The sequence below is a fragment of the Staurois parvus genome, unplaced genomic scaffold (assembly GCF_062004578.1).
Source record: "Staurois parvus isolate SC_StPar_1 unplaced genomic scaffold, SC_StPar_1.0 ptg000346l, whole genome shotgun sequence".
NCBI classification, from domain to species: domain Eukaryota; kingdom Metazoa; phylum Chordata; class Amphibia; order Anura; family Ranidae; genus Staurois; species Staurois parvus.
In genome coordinates, this window is record NW_028318142.1 from 1,170,293 (window position 1) to 1,196,085 (window position 25,793).

Sequence of the window (25,793 nt, forward strand, 5' to 3'; positions counted from 1 at the left end):
CCAAAGGGTCAGCATAACAGTCAGGATTTGCAGAAAGTCAGCAATGGAAGCCCTCATGCATCTCTCATGACAGGTCTACCTGACACAGAAATACCTAGTTCTGCTGCAATGCCATATCCTCTGCCTCCGATCACTTCTGGAGCACGAACAAGGTCGCAGTGTTTGGCCACAACAAATTCCTGGCTGATGGACTCTCCCAGGAAGGCATAGTTTGACTCTCGGACTCGTTGAACTCCTTCAGAAAAGGATTTGACAAGCACACGGTCCTTCCTCTTGTCCATGTACTCATAGATCATTTGGAATGTTGGATTCTTAGAATTCTGTATTAGGGAGAAAAACATATGCAAGAGAAATACAGTTATTGCAGTAAACAGACATGGGAGTTATTTCAACTACAGTAAAATATAGGTGTCAAAACGTTGTATTGGGGAATGCTCAAATGTTTGTATTCTTCTCTGGAAGACACCACTGAGTTGGCCCACTTAGGTACATAGACCTCAGATTTCATGGGTGACTGGCAGTGTGTGAAAGCGTCACAGTGCCTTCAAAGTTTGAGAAGTGACATTTCTTACAAGACCTTGTCCCCAGACCAACATCAATATTTTCATAAGATTATACTGTATGTGCATTTAATATATTTTATGCATGTTATAGACTTCTGTTGAGTGCTACCATCTTGAATGTGACGTCAACAGCCTCTGCAAGCTCACAGATATCACTCAAGTGACACTCTGTAATATTCCTCTTTGCCCCTCCCCTGTTACATAAGCGGTTTTGTAGGAAGCTGAAGGTAAGGGCAGAGGAGCTAGGCCTGCACAAACAGTAATTAGACTCTCCCAGAAGAGGAGAGAGCTTTGACATGCCAGGAGGGAGTACACTGTACTACTGAACTGGAGTAGTCAAATATACTAACATGTTCAAAGGCACATTAAAAGTGAATAAAAAATCATTTTGGAAAGAAATAAAACACTACAAGTGTAAGCATTTACAGAAAAAGAATGAGCAGGTTACACAGAACTGACTTCAAGAAGCAGACACACCCATTATTCTTTGGAATAACACTGAAATGTGGCTGAAACAAATTCCAGAGAACTCTAATTAAGGTATATTGAATGACTTTTTTACTTTAACATGGTTGCAATCAGGCTGCATAGAATAAATGGTTCACGGATTGCTTTTATTAACTGATTTGAATTGTTTTAAGGTTATGGGCTTAGGTCAATGGGCTTTTGTTTGCTACAAGTGACTTTTATAGCCATAAACAAGTCTATGGGAATACAATACCTGCTTGAATGGAGTTGAATGCAGGTTGGAAGGAGATCAACTGTAGGTCAAATGCACCTATCATTAATTTCTGAAGCATCTCAGTCTGATGCTATTGACACAAGCCCAAGGGTCATCTACACAGACCCTATAACAGGCAACACTCCAGACTGCCATAGTCCATAAATCCCCCTAGCTGCCTACAAATGCAGACATTGCACCCATTATCCAAAAAAAATGTGATGGTCTTGCTTACAGAAAAACATGAAAGTCAAATTTCTGAAAAAAGGAAGGGCAAGTATGAGCAACCAGGTTGTGCTATCATCTGGTTTTTAGTAAATGTTTGACAAATCTCACCCCAAATAACAACTTTGGATTTCCCAATGAAACTACTGGAAATAATGGACAACTCCTTAAAGATTTGCACTACAGCTTGTCTTTCCACATCAAAGAGGTCCCTTTTTGCTGTACATGTCAAGTTATTTAATTCTGAATACTTGGAGGCGTGTCAGGACTCACCTTAAAGAAATTTAAAGTGGAAGAGTTGATCAACGTCCCAAACTCAAGTTTATCTTGTTTCAGCAAATCCTCCACGGTCTGAATATTTGGAGTGTGGTTGGTGTTGCTGTTAATGTATGAAGCAAAGCTTCCGATGTACGCAGCCAGGAGGGTGATGGAAAACACCCACCAAATGACAGCGATGATTCGGGCAGACAAGGCTTTAGGCTGAGGTTCGGCACCTACAGAATTAAGTAGGAAAATCATCATCACAGTTTAACAATAACGTTTTTTATTGCCAATATGGACAGCAAGATACACAAAGCAGCTACAGGACCTTTTCTTCTATATATTTGGCTTTCTAGCCCACCGACCATCTAAGGTATGAATACACTTAAACAAGGTTCATGTGTAGCATGGTATGTTCACCAGAGCTTCATTGGATCTACACATTCATGCAGCTGAGATTTCCGGACACAAATGCAAGTTGGATGAATCCAGAATATGTCTAGGTAGATCTCTTTTGGACTTTACATTGAGACCATATCAATATGCACATATTGTATGCACTGCATGCCCGCAGGGAGACATAGCAACATAATTCTGGGGTCTTACTTAAAGCAATCCCTTACTGGGAACAATATGTAGACTGCTATTTCTAATGTCCCTCTAAAAATGCTAATTACTGTAATAATAGGACTGTCTTTGGCTTCCACACTGACCCAGTGCAAAGAAAAATGACAACAGATTAGACTTCCCTTGATAGCAATTGTAAACTTCGAATTATTGTTAGGTTAGTTGGCCTGCTTTTTTATGGGAAGTCTATCTTAAAGTGGAACTAAACCCTCCTATCTTTTTCAGCCAAGGAAGCTGCCATCCTATCCTCTGTTCAATCTGCAACTGCCATGAGGCTGCACATGTGATCAGTTATGACACCAGCCATTTGATAATTTGACAGTTGGGTTGAGAGCACAAGTAATTGTGAGAGTTAGCAATCCCAGGATGCCGGGAATGTAACTGTTTATTCAAACCATTAAATTGATGGGTTTAGTTCCACTCTAAAAATAAAAAACAGCTCCTATTACCTAGAGTATCTATTAATAACAGTTACAGATACCTACATTACATTTTCTGCAGGCTATTTGAACATAGGACAGTCAGATTTTATTATGGGTAAAAACTCCATTACACAGATGATTTAGTTGTCTATGCAAATGGATTTGGGAATAAACTGATGCCTATGGATCTGACCCCTGACTGCCTTGAATGAGTGTTCTCAAAGGAAAAAGTCCTTTAACAGATTGAAAAAAACCTTGCCTGATGTTTTTTATTGCCTCTAAAATATGTAGGAGACCGCCCCGCCGTTTCCTCCTCCATATGCCGCACAGGAATGCTTATGGAACTATGGACATTGCGAGATGGTTAGATTGTACATGGCCCACCATCAACTTATAACTATGTCCAGGTTTGGAAAGACAAGCTATCCTCTCCCCAAGATAAAATTGGTGATACTATACGACAGTAAACTACGTTTGGTCATAGCTTTTTCTATACATACTGTATATGCTTATTAACTCCTTTTTATGTGCTCATGCAGTATTAAAGAGTTTTGTTCACTTTCAGTAGAAGAGCCACCCATTGCTTTACCTTGCAGTGTGAATGCTCCAACTCCATACCAAAGACTGTTCAGTAGGGTGAACTGATTCTGTTCAGTGGCAGGTTCAGTCCATTCACAGGGGCTTAACCTGGAAAAAAACAAATCAAAGTCATTAGTAGATCACCCAGCCCAGATCTGCAATCTGAACATTATTGTTATGTCTTGCAGGCAGCTCAGCCTTAAACTGTTACTAAACCCACAACAGTAAAATCATTCTGTATATACAGAAAAGCAAGCATACTATACTCACTGTGGAACCGAAGAGGTTAATCCTCCGCATTGTGTAAAAAAGGATGTTTGATCTTGTTTACTCTGATCCTCCCCTTCTACTATCCCCAATCCATCTCCTTACAGAACAGAGCCTTGAAGGCAAGCTGCATATGCTCAGTTTGGTGTGTATTGCTAGAGAGTTTTTTTTTTCTTGAAAGAGTGCATGTGTTCAGCACAGGGCCAACCAGCACTGTCCAGACAGAGGGTCAGGGGTCCTGCAGCCTCACAAGACAATCAGAGGAGAATCTACACTGTCAGAACTGGAGACCCTGCAAGGCTCTGTGTGACAGCCCATGCTGTCAGCTACTTTAGGGCTCATTCACACTAGCTTTTCTCTCTGAAGAGTAATCCAAACGCAGATTGCAAAGCACTTGACAGGCGGTGGGGAGGTGTATCACCTCCTCACTGACTGCGTTATCCCTTTGAACCCTATACTTCCCCTTGAACGTATTCCCCTTGAATGCAACCTACTTGAACAACTCGTGGTTTGTGTAAATATGTGTTTTATATACACTGGAAATCATTCTCTGTTTTTGTATGTAAATGTGACACACAGTACAGTAGTACCACTTGTCTTCTGTATGCAGTATCTGCATTTATTCTGCATGTATGGACCCTGCACAGTAGCACTTCTCTTGTTCTGTATGCTGGGTGTCATTCTGTTTATTTTCATTTTGTACGTATGAACCCTGCACAGTACCACTTCTCTTGCTTTGCCGGGTGCAGGGCTGTCTTTAATATTGATTGGACCTTGGGCAAACATTTCCTTGCCCCCCCCCCCCCCATGCAATTTTGCTCGTCACATGCTCTGATACAAACCAGCTAGACTCAAAATCAGTTTACTGCAGCAGATCAGGCAGTGATTGCAACTGCTTGCTGGAGGTTACAGTATATCATTACTGCTCACTGACTGGTTGCTAGAGGCTACAGCACACACTACGGCTCACTGATTAGTTGGTAGAGGTTATTGCACATCATTACCGCTCTTTGATTGGTTGCTACAGGTTGCTGTACATCCTTACCGCTCACTGATTGGTTGCTATAGGTTACTATGCATCATTACCACCTACTTATTGGTTGCTAAAGTTTATAGCACATAATTATGACTCTCACTTATTGATAACATCTGCACCCCAAACTTTCCCGAATCTCTCCACTCCAACCCTCCCACCTTAACTCTACATGCCCGATCTTTTCATCTATGCACCACTTTCCTTACCTCTACATCCCCTCCTTGCTCACCTGTGCATCCCAAACTGTAATTCATTCTCTGCCTACCTTTGCACACCCCACCCGTACTACTTTGCTTACCTTTGCAGAACAGGCTGATGGTAGGCCCAGTGTCCACAGTTGCAAGCAAGACTTTCAAGCATGCCCCTGTTTACCTCCCCAGTTGGCAGCATTCAGCAGAGGTGATGGTGGATGGAAACTTAGGGGGGCATGATATACATATGAACACTGTCACTATTTACATATGAATGTCCTTGCCATTTACATGTGAATCCCACCACTAGTTACATGTCAATGTTGGATATTTACATGTACATTGCAATAGGGCAGAGCTGGGCAGTATAAGTGACAGCACTTCACACTGAGATATTGGGATACAGCGCAGGAGGAAGACTTCAAGGGACAAAGTTATGTAAACGGACAATTGGCAAATGTACGGCAACTGCTATGGGCCCCACAAAAATGACTGGGCCCAGAGCATTTTCCCCTTTTGCCCTGCATTAAAGATGGCCCTGGCCGGGTGTCATCCGCAGTGTTTGTTCCCATTTTGTATGTATTTTGCTTTGCTGGGTGTCATCTGCAGTATACACTGATGTCTGCAGGGTTCTACAGTATATGGTACCACTTCTGCTCTATCCTGGAACTGATCTTCACTCACCAAGTCCACTGCACCACATAAAATCTATTTTACTCTCTTCAAGTCCTGATATTACAGTGCATATTAAGTCACATCCAATTTGCTCCTGCAGGGAAAAGAAAATCCTTCCTGATCCCCCGAGAGGCAATCGGATATTCCCTGGATCAACTTTACCTATAAATGTTAGTATCCAGTTATATTATGTGCATCTAAGAAAGAATCCAGGCCTTTTTTAAAGCAATCCACTGAGCTGGCCAGAACCAACTCTTGAGGGAGTCTATTCCACATTTTCACAGCTCTCACTGTGAAGAAACCTTTCCGTGTTTGGAGATTACATTTCTTTTCCTCCAGACGTAAAGAGTGCCCCCTTGTCCTCTGTGATGACCTCAGGGTGAATAGCTCTACACCGAGTTCACTATATGAACCACTGATGTATTTATACATGTTGATCATATCCCCCCTTAATCTCCTCTTCTCAAGAGAGAATAAATTCAGTTCCTCTAATCTTTCCTCATAGCTGAGCTACTCCATGCCTCTTATCAGTTTGGTTGCCCTTCTCTGTATTTTCTCAAGTTCCCCAATGTTCATTTTTGTAAATTGGTGCACAAAACTGAACTGACATCACTGGCATGAAAACTCTAGAGCGGGGGTCTCCAGACTTTCTAAAGAAAGGGCCAGTTTACTGTCCTTTAGACTTTAGGGTGGGAGGGCTTTGGAAATTGGGAATAGAAAAGGTACTGATATCAGTTGGAATGGACAATGCCCCATCTTTGGTGTCAGAGGAAGGAAGAGCACCCCATTGTTGGGGTCAGTGGGAGGAATTGTGATCCATCATTGGTGTCATTGGGCCCTATTATTGGTGTCACTGGGATGAATTGTGCCCCATCGGTGGTGTCATTGGAAGGAAATTTACCCCTTCTTTGGTGTCAGTGGAGAGAATTGTGTTCCATTGTTGGTATCAGTGCATGAAATAGTGCCCCAAGGGCTGGATAAAATCAGGCAAAGGGCCACATTTGGCCAATGGGACGCAGTTTGGAGACCACTACACTAGAGCACAGAGGATAGAGGCCGCAAGGACAGGTCTTGCAGCACAGAGGAGCCTGTGGGGGCACTGCAAGGGAGGATTTTTACTTTCTCTGGAGTTCAGCCAGGTTGTCATCTCTGTCCTTGTAGCTTTATTTTATACAGGTTCTCTTTAGCCATGCTTTGATAAGATAGCTAACTCACAGAGCAGACCATCAGCTGTGCCAACACAGACACATTCTGGCTCCTGGCATGGTAAACTTTCTTCATGTATATAAATGAGGTGTTTTCTATGCCAGTGCTGTTTTTATCTCCACTTCTAGCCCTCTACAGCTCTAATTTACATCCATTACTCATTGCCATTTAATAACGCAATGACATTACAGCTAAGGACAGAAGTATGAGCTAAATGGGAATACATCATTTGCACCTCAGAAAATCTGTAAAAATCTAAGAGAACTGCAGGCAATCAGTTATTAGTCATTTTGGTCTTAAAGCATAAGTAATAAGGCTGAGTATAAATATAGTTCCGGTATCTTAATGTTACATTTTTTATCTAAAGGGGACCTGTCACAAAGATAAACTGAGAAGCTTTGGCTGACACTGCTAGAGGGATCAGCATGTATTGACGTTACTGGAAACAAAAATATATTTTTTTAACAAAGTACTACCTGGAACAGCCTTTCTCAACCTTTTTAACACAGAGGAACCCCTGAAATAACTTTCTGGTCTCAGGGAACCCCTGCTAAAAATGTCTATGTCTAAAACTTATGATACAATAGTGTGATGGTCAGTGGGAAAAATGCTCCTAACCAGGGGCGGACTGACAACTCATGGGGCCCCCAGACAATAGGGGATCATGGGGCCCCTGTGTCCTCCCCCACACCCAAAAAAGCCTATGAAAAAGCCAATGAAAGGTACCAGGGGCATCTCATGGGGCCCCCTACTGACCCCGGGCCCTCGGGCAGTGCCCGTGTGCTCGAATGGTCAGTCCGCCCCTGCTCCTAACACTTGTGTCATTGGGAGGAATTACCCCCTTACAGATAGCTAAAAAAGATCATTGATATCAGTAGAAATGTATCTGAGAGTCAGAAATTTCTCATTGCTCAAAGAACCCCTGGCAACCTCTGGAGGAACCCTAAGGTTCCATGGAACCCTGGTTGAGAAACCCTGACCTAGAAGTATGTTTAAAGTGAACCTGTCATCTCTTGTAAATATCCCACATAAAAGTATATAGCACCAGTGTCTGCATTTACCCTCATTAGCCCCCAAAACGTTCTCTGTGTCCCCTCCTTTAACCCCTTGTCTACCAACATACAGGGGTGTATTTACCACAGGGCAAACAAGACATTTGCCTAGGGTGGCATTTTTCAGGGGGGGCAGCACTGCCCCTCGGAAGAAGGGAGACACGCGGCATGGGGACCTGGTGGGTTCCGAGAGAGGTTGCGGGTTTCATGATGGTGTATGCACAGCCCGACTCTTGTTCTCGGGGATGTCCGCAGCTGTGAAGGTGAGTGTCTTTCTCTCTCTCGCCATGGAGGATGGTGGCTGGTGTATGGGGGGCAGAGGTAGTAGAAGGCTCTCTCGGGTTGTCAGGCTCTCTCTGCGCTGGGCACCAATTTTTCTGTTGACTAGGGCAGCACAAAATCTAAATACACCACTGCCAACATAGTTTATATGTATATAATTGCTGAAAGTGGTATTAAAGTCAATTATTTCTACATCACATAAAAACATATTTCACATGCATTAGATTTTTTTTTTAATTCCCTCCTTGGAATTTCCTTTCTTTTTCAATTGTCCCTTGGTTGTGCCAATATAGTCCTGTTCTTGCTGTGCCCATCTTGCTGGGACATATGGAGTCCTGTGTGAGTCTCTGCAATGTGTGTGATCCTACTCTGTACTACAAATCTACAGGCAGCCATTCAGACCGCCAAATACACAGCAAACATGAAAGGGAATAAAAGCCAAAGCCAGGCCTCTCCTCCACCTCCACAGCTGTGATTGACAGCGCCTCGTACAGAAACTTACTTTAGGTCACGGCAGAAATCTAGTGAGCTCATAACTTCCTAAAGTAAGCTAACAATGTTGCACTAAAAAATCCCAAGTGGTGTTGTTGACCCTGCCCAGTTCATCTCTGCTGGACTACAGAACCCCTCCCTCTTCATAACATAACCAATTGATTTATAGTCTATTTGTTCATTTGCTGTCCCCTAAATTCAGTGGAGCTGTGGTTTCTGTCTCCTGCCAGTAGGTGTCACTGGTATCTCAGACAAACATATGAGATACTGCAGTAAAACTGAGTTATGAATATACATATATACTACATTGCCATTGGGACCCCTGCCTTTACACGCACATGAACTTTAATGGCATCCCAGTCTTAGCCCGTAGGGTTCAATATTGACTTGGCCCACCCTTTGCAACTGTAACAGCTTCAACTCTTCTGGGAAGGCTGTCAACAAGGGTTTAGGAGGGTGTCTATGGGAATGTTTGACCATTCTTCCAGAAGTGCACTTCTGAGGTCAGGCACTGATGTCGGATGAGAAGGCCTGGCTCGCAGTCTCTGCTCGAATTCATCCCAGATGTGTTCTATTGGTTCCTCCACCCCAAACGCACTCATCCATGTCTGTATGAACCTTGCTTTGTGCACTGGTGTGCAGTCATGTTGGAACAGGAAGGGGCCATCCCCAAACTGTTCCCACAAAGTTGGAAGCATGAAATTGTCCAAAATGTCTTGTATGCTGACGCCTTAAGAGTTCCCTTCACTGGAGCTAAGGGGCCAAGCCCAACCCCTGAAAAACATCCCCACACCATAATCCCCCCTCCACCAAACTTTACACTTGGCACAATGCAGTGAGGCAAGTACTATTCTCCTGGCAACCGCCAAACACAGACATGTCCATCAGATTGCCAGACAGAGAAGCGTGATTTGTCACTCCAGAGAATATGTCTCCACTTCTCTAGAGTCCAGTGGTGACATGTTTTACACCACTGCATCCGATGCTTTGCATTGGACTTGATGACATAAGGCTTGGATGCAGCTGTTTGGCCATGAAAACCCATTCCATGAAGCTCTCTATGCACTGTTGCTGTGCTAAACTGAAGGCCACATGAAGTTTGGAGGTCTTTAGCTATTACCTCTGCAGACAGTTGGTGACTTCTGCGCACTGTGCGCTCCAGCATGCACTAACCCTGCTCTGCCATTTTACGTGGCCTACCACTTCACAGTGCCATGCTTGAATTCACTGAGCTCCTGACAGTGACCCATTCTTTCACAAATGTTTGTAGAAGCAGTCTGCATGCCTATGTGCTTGATTTTATACATGTGGCCATGGAGGTGATTGGAACACCTGAATCCAATGATTTGGAGGGGTGTCCCAACACATTTGGCAATATATTGTATTTCTTTCAGCCAACCAAAAGGAAGTTTATTAACACGGATTCATGCTGGAGGATGATGTAAATATTTGAGTAACTAGGCCTGGGGTGGAGGAGGCCTTCACGTGTGCTTGGAGCAGAGGCCTGGGAGCAGAAGGAGCCTGCCTGTTCAGTGTCCTGTTGCTTGAGGTCCTGGTGTGAGGGAGCCTTGGAAAGGAGAAGTGATGCCTTGAGATGGAGTGCCATAGCTGACTGAAACTTAGGATCCTATGGAGGGGGGACTTGCAAAGAGGCTGAGAAGGCATGGGGGCAGGGAACACAAAAGCTGCTGCTGCTAAAAGACCACCTGGTTGCTACGAGAGGCTACTGCTACTGGTCAATAATGGGTGTTCTGAACTCTCTACCCCTCTCTCCTGGAGTTTGAGTGTGAGCTAATAAACTCTTGTTTGCAAGTAAAAGCGACTGGAGCCCATCTACACACATTTTTTGTACTATTGCCTGAGGACTACACCCTGAGGTCAGCCCTCCCTTTCTCTGGGGTACTCCACCTGCCCCTGAAGAGTGCTACACTAGGCAACATACTGACTTAAGAGGACATAACATTTTGTGATGTTGTCCTGTAAATGTTTCCCCAGCCAGCTACCATAATACTTTTTATACGTGCCTTGGCATGCCATTAGTCTTTGCATATATATGTAACAAAATTTTTTTTTTTATAAAGCAAGAGTTTAATTTGGCGTTTGTTTTGCCTAGCCTGTGTAACATTTTGTATTTCATTGTTGTGTGACCTGTTCTGCCCAAGTGTACCTTACTAATAATGCTAGGTATAAATAATCTGAGTGGTTACCATTTCCATCCTATGTAAGGTAACTATTTACCTTTATCCCCACTCCTGCCATACAATCTTTGCAAATTAAATTCCCAGCTAAAGTTTAGATCCTACTGTGCAAGTGCACCATGTGGCCCGTTTATTCCAAAGGCAAGTCCGTACACATTCAGGTGTTATTTAAAAAAACCCCCAAATGAACATTTTGCGTAAATCAGCTAAATACATTCCAGGTGCATCAAAACCAAAGGTGTTCAGTGTATTGATGGTCTTTTCTTTCTAGAACAGCCACAAAGCATGTCTCCTGCCAACAGATGCATAATGGGAACCTTTCTCCCTGTTTGGAACCAGTGGTCTTTCTGCTGAGGCCTAACATGCCCCCTATTGAGTCAGAAATGGAGCTCTGCAATCAGCAAAGCACGGTGCTGACTGGAGAGCTCTGGCTGTGACAGAGCAGGGCGTGTATTGGACCTCTGCAAAGAAACTACTACTTTCTCATAGAGAGTATGAGCAAGGTTCCCCTTCTGCACCATGCTAACAGGGCACAGCCTTTTCTACTGAGACTGATTTTTTTTTTTAATGAAAACAAAAGTGCAAGACTTTGCGCAGCTTTTGTTTTCATACATTTGGTAAGTATTTAAATTGTTTTAAAAGTTCAGTTGGGCTATAACTTTGATAAAAGTGAAAATATCACCATCATATCACAGTTTTCATAATGTCTGAAAAAGATGGGATGACACCTTTCCTGCAAGAGGTGCTTCATAGGCTCCCTCTAAGGTTGACGATGGATTTTGTGGGGCATAGGGGCATTGGACAATTTACAACATAAGGAACCTATTTGAAAGAGGAACACATGGCAGCGGTTACATATTTTTTAGTTACACCAACCCATTCTTACCTTCCAACAAGAAACAGGCACAGGCTGGTGATAACATAGGATATAATGATTCCTATCCACAATTCCTTGCTGAATGGGCTCAGAAAACCAAACAGGTATGAGCCCTCAGCGGCTGTATCTTTCTTTAGGAGTACTCCAATCCCGGTCTGCATGAAGGGTTTGGTGAAGGATATGGCATTCTCCCTCACAGTAGTAATTGTCAAAGGTGCTATGGCCAAATCGGCTTCCTGGAAGATAAAGAAAAAACTGGATCACGTCGTGGGGTATAACCTGGTAGCAGGATTGAAATACAGACATCCAGACATGCCCAAACATAGCTTCAGAAGTGGCCTAGGAGCAATGGAAGCTGTAATACTCCATTATGCACATAAAACCTTTAACTAGGAAGGTGCCCCTTGGCCCCCCACCTCCCACTACCTATCTCAATGACAGACCAGTAAAGTGCTTTGGGAGGCCTTTTAGTGTTTAAAACACAACAGCCAAATGTTACGGGTAGGTTAGCTTTAGTAGAGCTCAACTGAGTTCTTTTTGGAAACTCTCTGTTTTTGTTGAGTTAAACCCAAAACCAAAAATTTATTATATTGCAGCTTACCAATCATTAGATGTGGTGTTGCATCAGTTCTTTTTTCTTTGACGTTTCCCCCTGGTGATCTGACCAGTAACACACCTCCTGTATTAGTGAGATACAACTCTGGAGGAACGAGTACAGGAGGGACAACAGACAGCAGCATTAATAATCTGGGGAGGGGGGAGGGGAGTGTTAAATGTGTTAGCAGATTTGAATACAATAACAAATTGAAGCCAAATTTCAGCTAACACATTATAAACAGTTACAGCAAATATTTGTGTTCCTTTTAGGATAAAGTTCTTACATGAATAAATAAAAGCTGATCATTTTTAATCACCCCTGCCAGTGGTAATAGGATGGTCTCATCCGCGTAAGCTGATACATGCTGCTGAAGAACTTGAAGTTTGGTAAAACAGCAGAGACACTGGCTGAATCACCAGATGAAAATACAAGAAAGAAAGCCTAAGTAACAAAACTAATACAGCCATCACAGCTAAGAATTGGTAAGCTGCAATACAATAAATGTTTGCTTTTGGGTTTAATACCACTTTAAAAAAACAAAACAAAGACTAAGACTAGACACCAGCAAGTGGGAGTAGATTGTTACAGAGGAACCCTGTAAAACATTGCACATTGGACTCCCAAATGTTGCACAGATGCAAATTGCACAACTATATGCTTGCTAGATACTATAGCCACACTTTGGAAAGTTTCAGGAAGGTGACTGAATCTGTTCTGCATGCAACCAACTGGTCTTGTTGCCACCCCTTCATGCTGACGTCATCAAGCCCACATTGTAATCAGCGCAGGACCATTTGAATGAATTCTGGCTAAGCAAATGGGAAATGTCCACATCACAATATTCTGTTAGAACCTCCCTCCCCACAGTACAGTTCTGAAGATCAGAGGAGTTAGACCCTGGACTGGTAATAACAGCAAGTAAAAATGGGTCATAGAAACATACTGTAGTTCAGCTATAAAGATCAGAAAAGGGGTTACATGAATGAGTTTAAGGGTCAGTCAACTCAAAACTGACATTTCCTTTCGTAGATGCTGGAGATTCAAACCACCTGAGAGTTTCTTATATCTCATAGGCACTCCATGCCACTTGAGTTTCAGGATGTGCATGCTCGGTCCTCTCTCCTATTGTATTTTTTACTCCTTTTATGTAAAACAGAAAACAACATGAAGTTCTAGAACACATGAAGGTGGGCCACAACACCCCAAATCCCCAAGGTGGATAGAAAAAGAGTTGGGAATTATGGAGGGAGGTCTAATTGTTTGTTTATCCAAGGCATATAAGAGGCTAAAGGCTGACTCAGCCCATCAGGCTCCACCTATAACTAAAATTTTACTTTTGGATGGTATAGCCCTTAAAGTAGCTCAATTTTTAAAAATAAGAAACATGTAATACCTACCTGCTCTGTGGAATGGTTATGCACAGAGCAGCCTTGAGCCTCCTCTTCTTGGGTCCCTCGCCAGCACTTCTGGCTCCTCCCCCCCGCCGAGTGCCCTCAGTGCAAGCAGCCCTCTCTGAGGGCACTGGTACCGGCTCACTACCAAGTCACCTCCATAAGGCTCAGCCCCATCCCCCTCTCCCTCCTCACTGCTGTGATTGAGAATGTCTCAGCCAATGAGGAGGGAGAACCTCTGCTCTCATGCACATTGCTGGATCAAGATCAGGCTCAGGTGAGAATAAGGGGGGCTTAGGGTGGATGCTGCACAGAATGCATACAGATAAACCCCTTCTGCCTTTACAACCACTTTAATAACACCCCAAACCTTTCCTGTTTTTACAGGGTATATTTTCTTATAAGTTGCAAGATGGCAACATTTATAAATATGTGTTATGAGATGTACGCTTATCTTAAGCCCTTTAAATTTCTCACCTTGCATAAATCAATCACATAAACTAAGATAAGGTGATTTGTTGATGACGGCATAAAAAAAAACTTTTATATAGTCTCCCATTGCTCCAGGAGACTGTTTTTCCCAAGGGGTGGCTTATGATGAAGTTTGATTCTCAGTGACATAATTACTAGGCATAGCTGTCTGATCACATTATAGAAATGTCAAGAAGCATCTGGGTCTGTAGCTTCAAATACTCCTAGGAAGCTGTGAAATACATCGGTCACTGTGACAATTGCCTGTGTATAAGGTCCCACTGGCTACAGAGCCTCACTGACTTGCCAGTTCACCTTTTTAACCCCCATTAGTGAATCGGAAATGTCGAAGTTTCCAAACAAACAATGTGCTGCATTGAAAGTAGGACCAAGAAATACATTGCTAGCAATGTATACAGAAGTTTTATAGAATTAAAAGGAACCCTCCAACTTGGATAAAAGATTATTTTTCTAATTTTTTAATTGTATTTACCTATGATGCCACCTACTGTTGGAAGAAAAAGTATGTGAACCCCTTGGGATTACGTGGAGTTTTGCATGAATTGGGAATAAAATGTGCTCTGAACGTCATCTAAGTCACAACAATAGAAGAACACAGTCTGCTGAACATAATACTACACAAACATTAGATGTTGCCATGGTTAAATTGAACATAACATGTAAACATTCACAGTGCAGGGAGGAAAAAGTATGTGAACCTTTGGACTTAATAACTGGTTGACCCTCCTTTGGCAGCAATAACCTCAACCAAACGTTTCCTGTAGTTGCAGATCAGACCTGCACAACGATCTGGAGTAATTTTGGACCACTCCTCTTCACAAAACTGTTTCAGTGTAGCAATATTCTTGGGATGGCCGGTGTGAATCGCTCTCTTAAGGTCATGCCACAGCATTTCAATCGGGTTGAAGTCAGGACTCTGACTTGGCCACACCAGAAGGCGTATTCTGTGCTGTTGCAGCCATTGTTTTGTTGAATTACTTGTATGCTTTGGGTCATTGTCCTGTTGCATCACCCATCCTCTGCGGAGCTTCAGTTGGCGGACAGATGGTCGTATGGTTTCCTGCAAAATGTCTTGATAAACTCTGCAATTCATTTTCCCTTCAATGACAACAATCCGTCCAGGCCCTGAGGCAGCAAAGCAGCCTCAAACCATGATGCTCCCTCCGCCATGTTTTACAGTGGGGATGAGGTTTTGATGTTTGTGTGCTGTGCCTTTTTTTCTCCACACATAGTGTTGTGTGTTCTTCCCAAACAACTCAATCTTGGTTTCATCTGTCCACAGTATATTTTGCCAGTAGTGCTGTGGAACATCCAGATACTCTTTTGCAAACTTCAAACGTGCTGCAATATTCTTTTTGGACAGCAATGGCTTCCTCCGTGGTGTCCTCCCATGTACTCCATTCTTGTTTAATGTTTTCCTTATTGTAGATGTGTCAACAAAAATGTTAGCATGTGCCAGAGATTTCTGTAGGTCTTTAGCTGACACTCTGGGATTCTTCTTTACCTCATGCAGCATTCTGGGCTGTGCTCTTGCAGTCATTTTTACAGGACGACCACGCCTAGGGAGAGTAGCAACAGTGCTAAACTTTCTCCATTTGTAGACAGTCTGTCTTACCGTGGACACATGAACGTCAAGGCTTTTGGGGATACTTTTGTAACCTTTTCCAGCTTCATGCAAGTCAACAATTCTTGATCGTAGGTCTTCTGAGAGCTCTTTTCTGCGAGGCATGGTTCACATCAGACAGTGCTTCTTGAAACCAGTAAACCCAAAACAGGTGTGTGTTTTTTAAGGGCAGGACAGCTGTCAGCAACACATCCAATATCATCACACTGATTGGAGTCAAGGTTGGCTCACTCCTGGCTCCAATTAGCTCTGGGAGAGGTCATTAAGCTAGGGCCTCACATACTTTTTCCTCCCTGCACTGTAAATGTTTACATGTTATGTGCAATTAAACCATGACAACATCTAATGTTTGTGTAGTATTATGTTCAGCAGACTGTGTTCTTCTATTGTTGTGACTTAGATGACGTTCAGAGCACATTTTATGCCCAATTCATGCACAACTCCACGTAATCCCAAGGGGTTCACATACTTTTTCTTGCAACTGTATAAGTAAAACGTGGTTTCTCAACTACAGTATATCATTTGCTTGAGAGGGCCATTGTGTCAGAAGCTGCTGAAGCAGCAGCAGCATAAATGTGTTGCTTTTACTTACAAAGGACAGTATTCAAAGTAAGTGATGCATATGTGCTAGAATAGAGTTTATCCAAACGTCCTAAACAAAGTGCCAGTTTATTGTCCTTCAGACTTAAATGGGGAGGAGGAGAGCAGTCTGTGGCCATTGAGTAGAAAATGCCACACCATCAATGAGAGTAAACAATGCTTAGGTTTTGTGGTCAGTGGGAGTAAAACAAATTATATAGTGCCTGTGGTCAGTAGGAGGAATATTGCCCCATCATTGGTATTAGTGAGAGGAAAAGTGTCCTATCGTTGGTGTCAGTGGAAGGAATGGTGCCCCATCTTTGGTGTCAGTGGGAGGAATTATACCCCACTGTTGGTGTCAGTTGGAGGAGTAGTGTCCCATCAGTGGTGTCAATAGGAAGAATATTTCCCCCTCGATGGTATCAGTGCGAGGAGTAGTGCCCCATCGTTGGTGTCAGTGAGAGAAATAGTGCCCCATTATTGGTGCCAGTGGGAGAATAGTGCATTATCCATATTGTCAGTGGGAGGTATAATACTTTGTATCAGTGGAAAGAATAGTGTCCCAACGTTCTGATAATGGCAAGCAAAGGCCCACAGTTTGGATACCACCATGGTAGACCATAGTAGGATTGGAAACAAATAAAAGTGCTTTTTTTTTAAAAAAAGTTGATCAGTAAGACATCCATTTTAGCAAGAGTGCTTAGAAATTCATTCTTCTAGGTTAATAACAAATCAACAGATTTGAGCATCTCTGCCACATCAAATTCAATAAAGATTTTTTAAAAATAAGGATTAAAGAGGTGTGAGGCTTCAATTTTGTTATTGTTTTCCAGCATCGACTCACCTTTCGAATGATTTCTCCCACCATTCCATTCCAGTTTCCTTCCTGGTCTTTGGCTCCATATTTTCCATCCTTCACTATATGTAAAGTGTAATTAAATCCCAGGGACTGAGCAAGTTCAGAGAGAAAATCAATGGCATATCCTTCCAAAGCATCTGATTCTGTCTTCATAGCAAAAGGCTTCTCCTGTATTCCCAAAAAATTCCAATGCATTAATGTTTTAGATTTTCAGTCTCAGCCAAAAAGCATAAAAAGAAAAAAAAAAATCATTAAAAAAAAATGGCATTATTAAATATAAACAGATAAACATCTGACTAAAAAAGACATAATTCTAAACACATAATAAACACAGAAAACATATACAGTCATTATAAAATAAAATACTGTACATACATATTTGTTTCATATCCACACTGAAAGAGTATCAATGATTAAGTAAATTAAAATTTATTTTACCAAAATTGTGGTGACAGTCAGAGTTTTTGGAATTTGACGTTTTGTTCTTTCCTGTAATGTAAACAAAATGACAATCACAAAAACTGACATGTTGGCATGCTTTCACTAAAAAAAATGGGGAAGATGTCTGGCCATGTACACTAGTAGTGTCCTACAGCAATCCAAAGTGTCCTCCAGCCAGCTGGGCTGGTATATAAGGAGAAATCTTCCCAAATTTAACATAAGAGTAAAGACACAATAGGAGTTCTAACCCTTGCCTCTACTACCCAAACAAATACAATTTGTCTGAGGTTGCACTTTAAAAAGTAATTAATTTTTAAACTTACCTTCAACAAAGCTCTGCTATTTTCTTCTCCATCTTTAAAACAAAATAAATATGTATATTTGTTATTTAAAATTGAGACTTTTTTAGTTCTTCTAGGCAGAAACAATTAAAGTATTTTAAAGAGGCATTAAAAGAAAGCTTAATTTAAGCTCTACCCCTCTGAAGAAGCATATCCACACCTTTAATTACTTTTGTGTCACTCCATTCAGCTGCCAGGACTGGAGGGAGAAGGCCTTGTAGAAGCACCAGACTGGCTTGTTGGAGCTTACAGAGGGCTATGGATTCCTTGCTGGCTATCATGTGACAGAGCTGATCCAGTTAGTACTGTCACATGGTGGTGGCAATGGTGGTGGTGGTGTGTGTGTGTGTGTGTGTGGGGGGGGGGGTGATACATGCTTGCTCATATCAAGAATTGCTAGGTATTTCACGTGGCTTCTGGTAGCTGAACGGAGCAGCGGGAGACCAAAGCAAAGTTGCAGCTGGGGTTGTGCTAAGTGACCCTTTTCTTTTTTCCTGCATGGGGTGAGAATAGAACCACTCTAAGTCAGTCCACAGGCTTAACTGCTTTCTTTCACTCATAGGGGACTCTTCCTTAGTCTTCCAGTTATGGGGTTCAGAGACCCAAAAGACATAACTCAGGACTCACTTTTCACAGCTCCAATGCTGTCAATGGGAAATGTGCTTCAAGAGGCCTCTCTAATCCTGGTAGCTCCAGGGTTCTGTCCCTACTGCAATATAAAGGTCATCAGGAAGCCATAGTCCCTGGGCTTTTGGTTTAGATCAGGAAAAGGGAAACCCTAATACACCACACTGCAGGAACGCGGACTGTTAGCAGACTAACCACCTTGTATTTAGATAAAGTCCAATTACTTATCTATACTTCCAGGCTTACATTTAACCATTATTTTCAACAACCTCTAATGTCCACAGTATAGGGGTTGTACAGTCTCTTTCTTCGCACTGAGTTCTTGAGCTGCTCACATGGTCCTTTAGATACAGAGCTCTCCCGACAAACTAAGGTCCTACTCTCCTGGGATCTATCTGAAAACACAACCCACACTAAATCCCCCAGGGCTACCATTTTACCCTCCCAACTAAGGGGGCTTGAGTGGCATTGCAGCTAACAGTAACTGCAGCGTGGGACTTAGACTGAAAGAGCTCTACAGACAGAAAGAATAAATTTACACCCAAAAAATTAATAAAACAATAAATAAAACTTACATGACATAGAAAAATCTACTTGAGAGCCTGTGATCACAGAAATCGTACTGTGAGACATATTGAAGTACTATTACTGAACTCTCCTGAAAACGCTATTTCCATCGATCACTTTCAAGTACAATCTACTACTGCTTGTCTTTACAAACCTAGCCTAGTTAGTTTAGCTTAACCCAATACTTTGGTATCTGCAAATATTTTTAATAAAAACATTAAAAGAATGCCAAATGTGTAATTCTTTACTAGCAATAAGGCCACACCATAAAAAAGGCTGCATTATTTTCATTATGTAATTTTGTAATTATTATTATGCATTATGTAACACCATAATAAAAAATTCTTCCCAACTTCATTTCTATTAACCTCATTTTCTTTCAGAGTTCTCTTTCATGAAATCTTTGGCTTGGCTTGGAAGCAGTGTAAAACAAGACTCTTTTCTGAGTCTCAGCTGGAGATGACCATTCAGAGAATGCATTGTCTTGTTACCTTTTTCAAAGTACTTTATTACATAAAAGGCCTTTTCCAGACAAACTGAATTCCAGCTGGATCTTCTTTCAAGAAAACTAGTATCTCTATTGAAATTGTCAGATGTCCCATGGCCTCTCAGGATGAAGATGGCAAAACCTTTATCTGGTTTTTATTGCCACTGTCACCCTTTATAGTAGCATAAATTATTAGGAGGTGTTATAAAATATTACACTGCTGTGGCATAGTTCAACTCCGCAAGCTTTCGCTACACACCATAGTGGTTTCTTAAAAATTGCAATAATGATGTCACTTTCAGATTATTGAAGAAAGAGCAGTGAAAGATCATTTCATCATTTCTTTCCAGTCTCACCGCCCATGACTCCAATCTTTGTTCTCTTGCAGAGCTACAGGCACCACTACAGTCTTCAGCATCCAACATTTCTGGATAGGTTGGATACCTGGATCCCTAGCTATGTGCTGCAATTCTACCTATAGGCTTTCTACATCACTAGTGTGTCCTAGAAGAGCTCCAGGACAGTGCTAGTTACATAGCCTCCCTAGCGGTCTGCTATGTCAGTATTTCTATGCTCAAAGCGGTACATTTTTTTGCATGGAAATATGTTGTTTTTTTATTGAAGCCTGTAATTTTTAGGAATAACTCACTGAAATCTGTCTGAACAAGAGTCTAGTAAATATCCCGAGTATGTTAAAATTTGAAACACAAAATCATAAATTATAATGTAATAAATAATCATAAAAAATAATAATATACTAATAATAAAATTTTATTAAATAATATAATCAAACCAAAAACACAAAAATTTGAAATTTAGCGTCAAGTTTGCATATCACTGAGCAAAGACGCAAAATCATTTTCAGTGTCTGATGACACATTTCCCCACAAATTATTATCACTCAATTCTGCAAGTGGTTCTAATTTACTATCGCTGTTTTCTAGCTGGTCGAAAACCACTTTTGACCTAAAGGGACGCTTTTTGGACGCCATGGACGTTTCTCAGTTTCCAAGCAGAAAGAACGGTAAAAATGCAGGCAGGGCACAGGACAAAGCACTCGGGACACAATGTATGTGAAATGGTTTGATACAGTAATGTTTTACTATGTGATTTTAGTGTATTTAGTGAATGTCACTTTTTCACATTTTTAAATTTCCCGCTGTTCCATCCCCGTACGTCCTGACGTCGCAGGGAACGGAACCCAGAAGACAGATGCCGGCATCAGCCAGAGGACATTGCCGGGGACACTGCAGGGGGGACATAGCGGGAGCAAAGGACAAGGTAAGTGAAGAGGAGAGATCCTGAAGCAGCGCTGCAATGTATTCCCGAGTGTAGCTCGGGGTTACCGCTTGTGGTGCTGAAACTTTACCCCGAGCTACACTCGGGAATACCTCCAGGGAGGTTAAAGAATATGTTACCCCGACATTTCATATTCCTGATATGTGCCTGTTGTATCATGTACTTGCATTAAAAAAGTATCCTTTTCTCTTGGTATTGCTTACTTTCTGTGAAATTCTTGGTGCTCCTGCCAGTCCCCCTGCTTTCCTATTTCAAACTGACCACTGTAAGCTTGAGAGCACATCCCAGCGTGGTCAGTTTTCTGACTGTGCTGGGAGCAGTCTGCCTCTCCTCCAATGACAAAGACTTGTGCTGACACACCCCCTGCGCAGTCATTCACTGAGAAGATCAGAGTACTGCTGCTTCTCCACCCCCACTTCCTTAAGCCCCTTATGCAGCTGAGAACAGAGAATATGTGATTATTAAAAAGAAAAAAAAAAAGGTATTTATAATTTTTTATATGTGCATACTCAGATGGTTTGTCTTTCATTTTTATTTTAAACTGAATGCGTTGTTTTACAAAGGTAAGGGTTAACTTATACTTTAAGAGCCAGATGGAGTGTGATGCGGGCATCTGAAATACCTAAATATCTTAGTGGTAGTTGTAACTGGAAGACTAGAGTCATGGGCAAGAGTCTGGTACATTTTAGTACCTCAGTTTTCTATTTTTTTTTGGGTGACAGAGTTGCTTAAAATAATCTTTTTATTTGTAATTATATGTACTTGGGTAAGTCCAGTTTACATAGTACATGCACATGCACTGATTGCTGCTTTGCAGTGTTACACAATGGTTATGCTTTACTGCCCCTTCACACAATGCAAGTCTGTTGGTCAGATGACTCATTGGAAACAATAGTGGTTAATCTACATATCACTATATTTAACTATATATATCACTATAGTGACAAAAAGTCTAAGGAGCTAGCTTGAAAAAAATATAGCTACGTAAAATCAGCAAGAGTCAGTAAGGTAACTTCAGATTAATGCTGGAGGGCTCTGCAGGTCATTTCTCTGATACTGAACCTCCCCCTACTCTAGAGACTTGGAGAAGTTGCTAGAAGCAGTGGGAGGGGGTGAGGTGGGGTTGAACTGCACACTTAGGGGAGTCTGGCCAATCCCCAGGAAGGAGGCCTGGCATGGTTGGTAGGTCATCCCTTAAATATGACAGAGCCTGGCAAGCGGGGGAGTCAAGTGGAAGATGGCGTGAGGAAGTACCGCTGGTGTAGAGCCTGGGAGGAGGCCCCAGAGGAGGGTGATCTACCTACAGGCTGGGAGCTGGAAAGAGGGACCTCCATTGTTCCACAGTCTACAAGAAAGGACAGCCTGTCAACAGGGGAAGAAGCCAGCCCACTGTAAGGCCTGAAAGCAGCTTTACTTTTACAACTACAGGAACAGGACAGTGCGAGTACTTCTACATCCCCTGGACCTACAAGGGAGACAACGGTCAGGTGTAATACCCAACTAGTTCTCCCTGGGACATCATTCCTATGCGTGTCTTGGAATCCCTTACCCTAGGATACTCTCATGACAGCCAGGTGGATGAGGAGATTTTCATATGGGGTATGAAGAAGTTCATTTAGGGGACCAATGGCTCTTAGTAAAGACTGTGCAGATTTCTTCAAAAGACAAGAGCTGCTCCTGAAGGAGTAGAGAGTCCAGGATCTAATCTTTTGTGCTTTTTGCTGAATTTTTACCTTTTTTTACCTAAGAAGTTGTCCTCCAAGTTGTTTTAGTTCCATTGGTCATCCCATATACCCCTAGACACCATCCAAGTTGTTAACCCCTAATAAAACAAGAAAAACTCAGCTCATGGACTGTTTACTGACTTTGGATGCATGAGTGGAAAAAGCATGTTGCCTGGCTGTGCATGGAAAAAAAAGGGACCCAAAAATCAGCAGCCCTCAAGAGGGTAGAGATACAAATATTATAAGGTAAACCCAGCTATAACAACTCAAAATACTGCACATGCTTCTTAAAAATACACAATATTATCTCTTTTGTAAAAGGAATCCTTGGTCTTGTTAGTGAATTTGTAAAAAGATCATCCATTATGCATCTACTAACTAGACATACATTAATGACTAACTTGCCAGTTCTTTTATTGATGCATAAAACAGTAAGAAAAGGTAAAACTAGGTTATGACATCATATTACCCTGAAAGAAGGACTCAAGTACACAGATGTTTGCAAAAGTCCTCTAGAGTAAACTCCCTGCGTTTTCCCAATCCTGGGGAGCTGCAGATGTCATGTACAGCCAACCATAGAAGTACAGGGCTGTATACATGTGTACTCATGGAACCGCTGAGACTCTTTTACATTGATGTTTACCTGCACATTGTGGCTAGGACATATTTCCTGAACATGGAAGTTTCATGTTCAGGGAGTACGTCATAAGCACCTCTGCAGGTAAACACAGAAGAAAGAGAGCATCAGCATATATACAAGTGCAAGCGCATACAGTCATACACTTCTATGGCTGGCCACGTGCAGCTCCCTAGGCACAGAAAGAGAGTTTAGTCCTTTTCCTTTTGAACCTCTCAACCTCCATGTGCATGTACCCTTAATATTAAACATCGTCTGTAAAGGTCTTCATTTATCTAGGTCAAGGGATAGCTATTATTAGTTAGTCACAACTGAACTTGTTACATAGTTAGTGTGGCTGAAAAAAAGACAAAAGTCCATCTAGTTCAACCATAAAAATAAATAAATAAATGTTATAATCCTATACCCACAGTTGATCCAGAGGAAGGCAAAAAAACCCAGCAAAGCATGATACAATTTGCTCCTGCAGGGGAAAAAAATCCTTCCGGATTCCCTGAGAGGCAATCAGATTTTCCCTGGATCAACTTTACCTATGTTAGTATCCAGTTATATTATGTGTATCTAGGAAAGGATTCAGGTCTTTTTTAAAGCAATCTACTGAGCTGGCCAGAACCAACTCTTGAGGGAGTCTATTCCACATTTTCACAGTTCTTACTATAAAGAGACCTTTCCATATATGGGGATTAAATTTCTATTCCATGCAGATGTAAAGAGTGCCCCCTTGTCTTCTCTGGTGACCTCAGGGTGAATAACTCTACATGGAGATCATTATATGGACCACTTATGTATTTATACATGTTGATAATATCCCACTTAATCGCCTCTTCTCAATTGAATAAATTAAATTCCTCTAACCTTTCCTCATAGCTGAGCTCCTCCATGCCTCTTGTCAGTTTGGTTGTCCTTCTCTGTACTTTCTCCAGTTCCCCAATATTCTTTTTGTGAATTGGTACCAAAAACTGAACTACATATTCCAGATGAGGTCTTACTAAGGATTTGTATCGGGGTAAAATGATGCCTCTCTCTCTGGAGTCCATACCTCTTTTGAAGTTGTTTCGTAACTCTGAAGATGTTTTACCCCTTCTTGGATCAAATTTTGCAACTTTTGGATGAGTGGTGAAACTTAATTACAAACCAAATAAATTTCAAAACAAGTCCAGCTGAATGTGACTAACTGCTACTATCTATATCAGCCATAAACAACATTTTTAATAATTATTATTGACTCCCCTGTTGTTACAGAATAGAGAAGAATAACTAAAAGGCAATTGTGGTTATGAACATCTTGTTTTCTAAAACTGTAATGCTGAACTGCATAATAGGTCACACTCAGTTACTAAGACCAGTTAATACTGCCTAGCAACTGCTGGAGGTGGATATCAGTGTTCGCAAAAAATGAAATGCATGTATTTATTTTTCCAATTTAAAATGCAACATGTAAATGCAACTTTATATGTATTTGATATACAATGTGAACTGGTGTGCAGGATGCCAGGAATGGGTCCTGGACAGCAGGTACAGAGCATTCATAAAGTATTCAGACCCCCTACACTTTTTGCAATTTTGTTATGTTGCAGCCTGATACTACAGTTGTTTGAATTCATTTTTTTCCTCATTAATCTACACTCAATACCCCATAATGACAAAGTAAAAACAGAATTTTAGAAATGTTTACAAATGTATGAAAAGGGATTCTCAATAATTCTGAAATGGAAGACGTTTGGCACAACCAAGAGTTAGTTACCCGGCTAAACTGAGCAATCGAGATAGAAGGGCCTTAGTAATGAGAGGTGATCAAGTACCCGATGGTCACGCTGAATGAGCTCCAGGAATCCTGTGTGGACATGAGACAAAGTTCCAGAAAGACAACCATCACTGCAGCCTTTCACCAAACTTAGCTTTATGGTAGAGTAGCTAGATGGAAAATTCTCTGCAGTGCAAAGCACATGACAGCCGGCTTGGAGTCTGCAAAAAAGCACCTGAAGGACTCTCAGACTGTGAGGAACAAGATTCTCTGGTCTGATGAAACCAAGATTGAACTGTTTGGCCTCAATTCTAAATGTTATGTCCAGAGGAAACCAGGCACTACTCATCACCAGCCCAATACCATCCCAACAGTGAATCATGGCGGTGGCAGCATCATGTTGTGGGAATGTTTTTCGGCAATGAACTGATCAGGGTTGAGGGAAAGCTGAATGGAGCAAAGTACAGAGATATCCTCAATGAAAACCTGTTCCACAGCACTCAGGACCTCAGACTGGGCCAAAAATTCACCTTTCAACATGACAATGATCCTAAGCACAAGACTAAACAACACAGGAATGGCTTGGGGACAACTCTGTGAATGTCCTACAGTGGCCCAGCCACAGCCTTGACTTGAACCCTATTGAACATTTCTAGAGAAACCTAAAAATGGCTGTCCACCAACGGTCTCCATCCAACCTGACCAAACT

General features: G+C 41.9%; 1 protein-coding gene across 2 annotated transcripts in view; it reads right to left on the bottom strand.

Moving 5' to 3' along the window:
- The window catches only part of LOC149456877 (putative glutamate receptor), a 74,066-nt gene that overhangs the window by 15,133 nt on the left and 33,140 nt on the right, over positions 1–25,793 (bottom strand). For both annotated transcript variants that reach the window (XM_089684341.1, XM_089684342.1), the window contains exons 3-9: positions 17,982–18,013; positions 17,656–17,706; positions 17,203–17,385; positions 11,684–11,910; positions 3,409–3,506; positions 1,783–2,003; positions 95–320 (exon numbers count right to left, since the gene is read on the bottom strand). In XM_089684341.1, the coding sequence (XP_089540467.1) occupies positions 95–320; positions 1,783–2,003; positions 3,409–3,506; positions 11,684–11,910; positions 17,203–17,385; positions 17,656–17,706; positions 17,982–18,013 (1,038 nt within the window). The remainder of the gene's footprint in view (positions 1–94; positions 321–1,782; positions 2,004–3,408; positions 3,507–11,683; positions 11,911–17,202; positions 17,386–17,655; positions 17,707–17,981; positions 18,014–25,793) is intronic.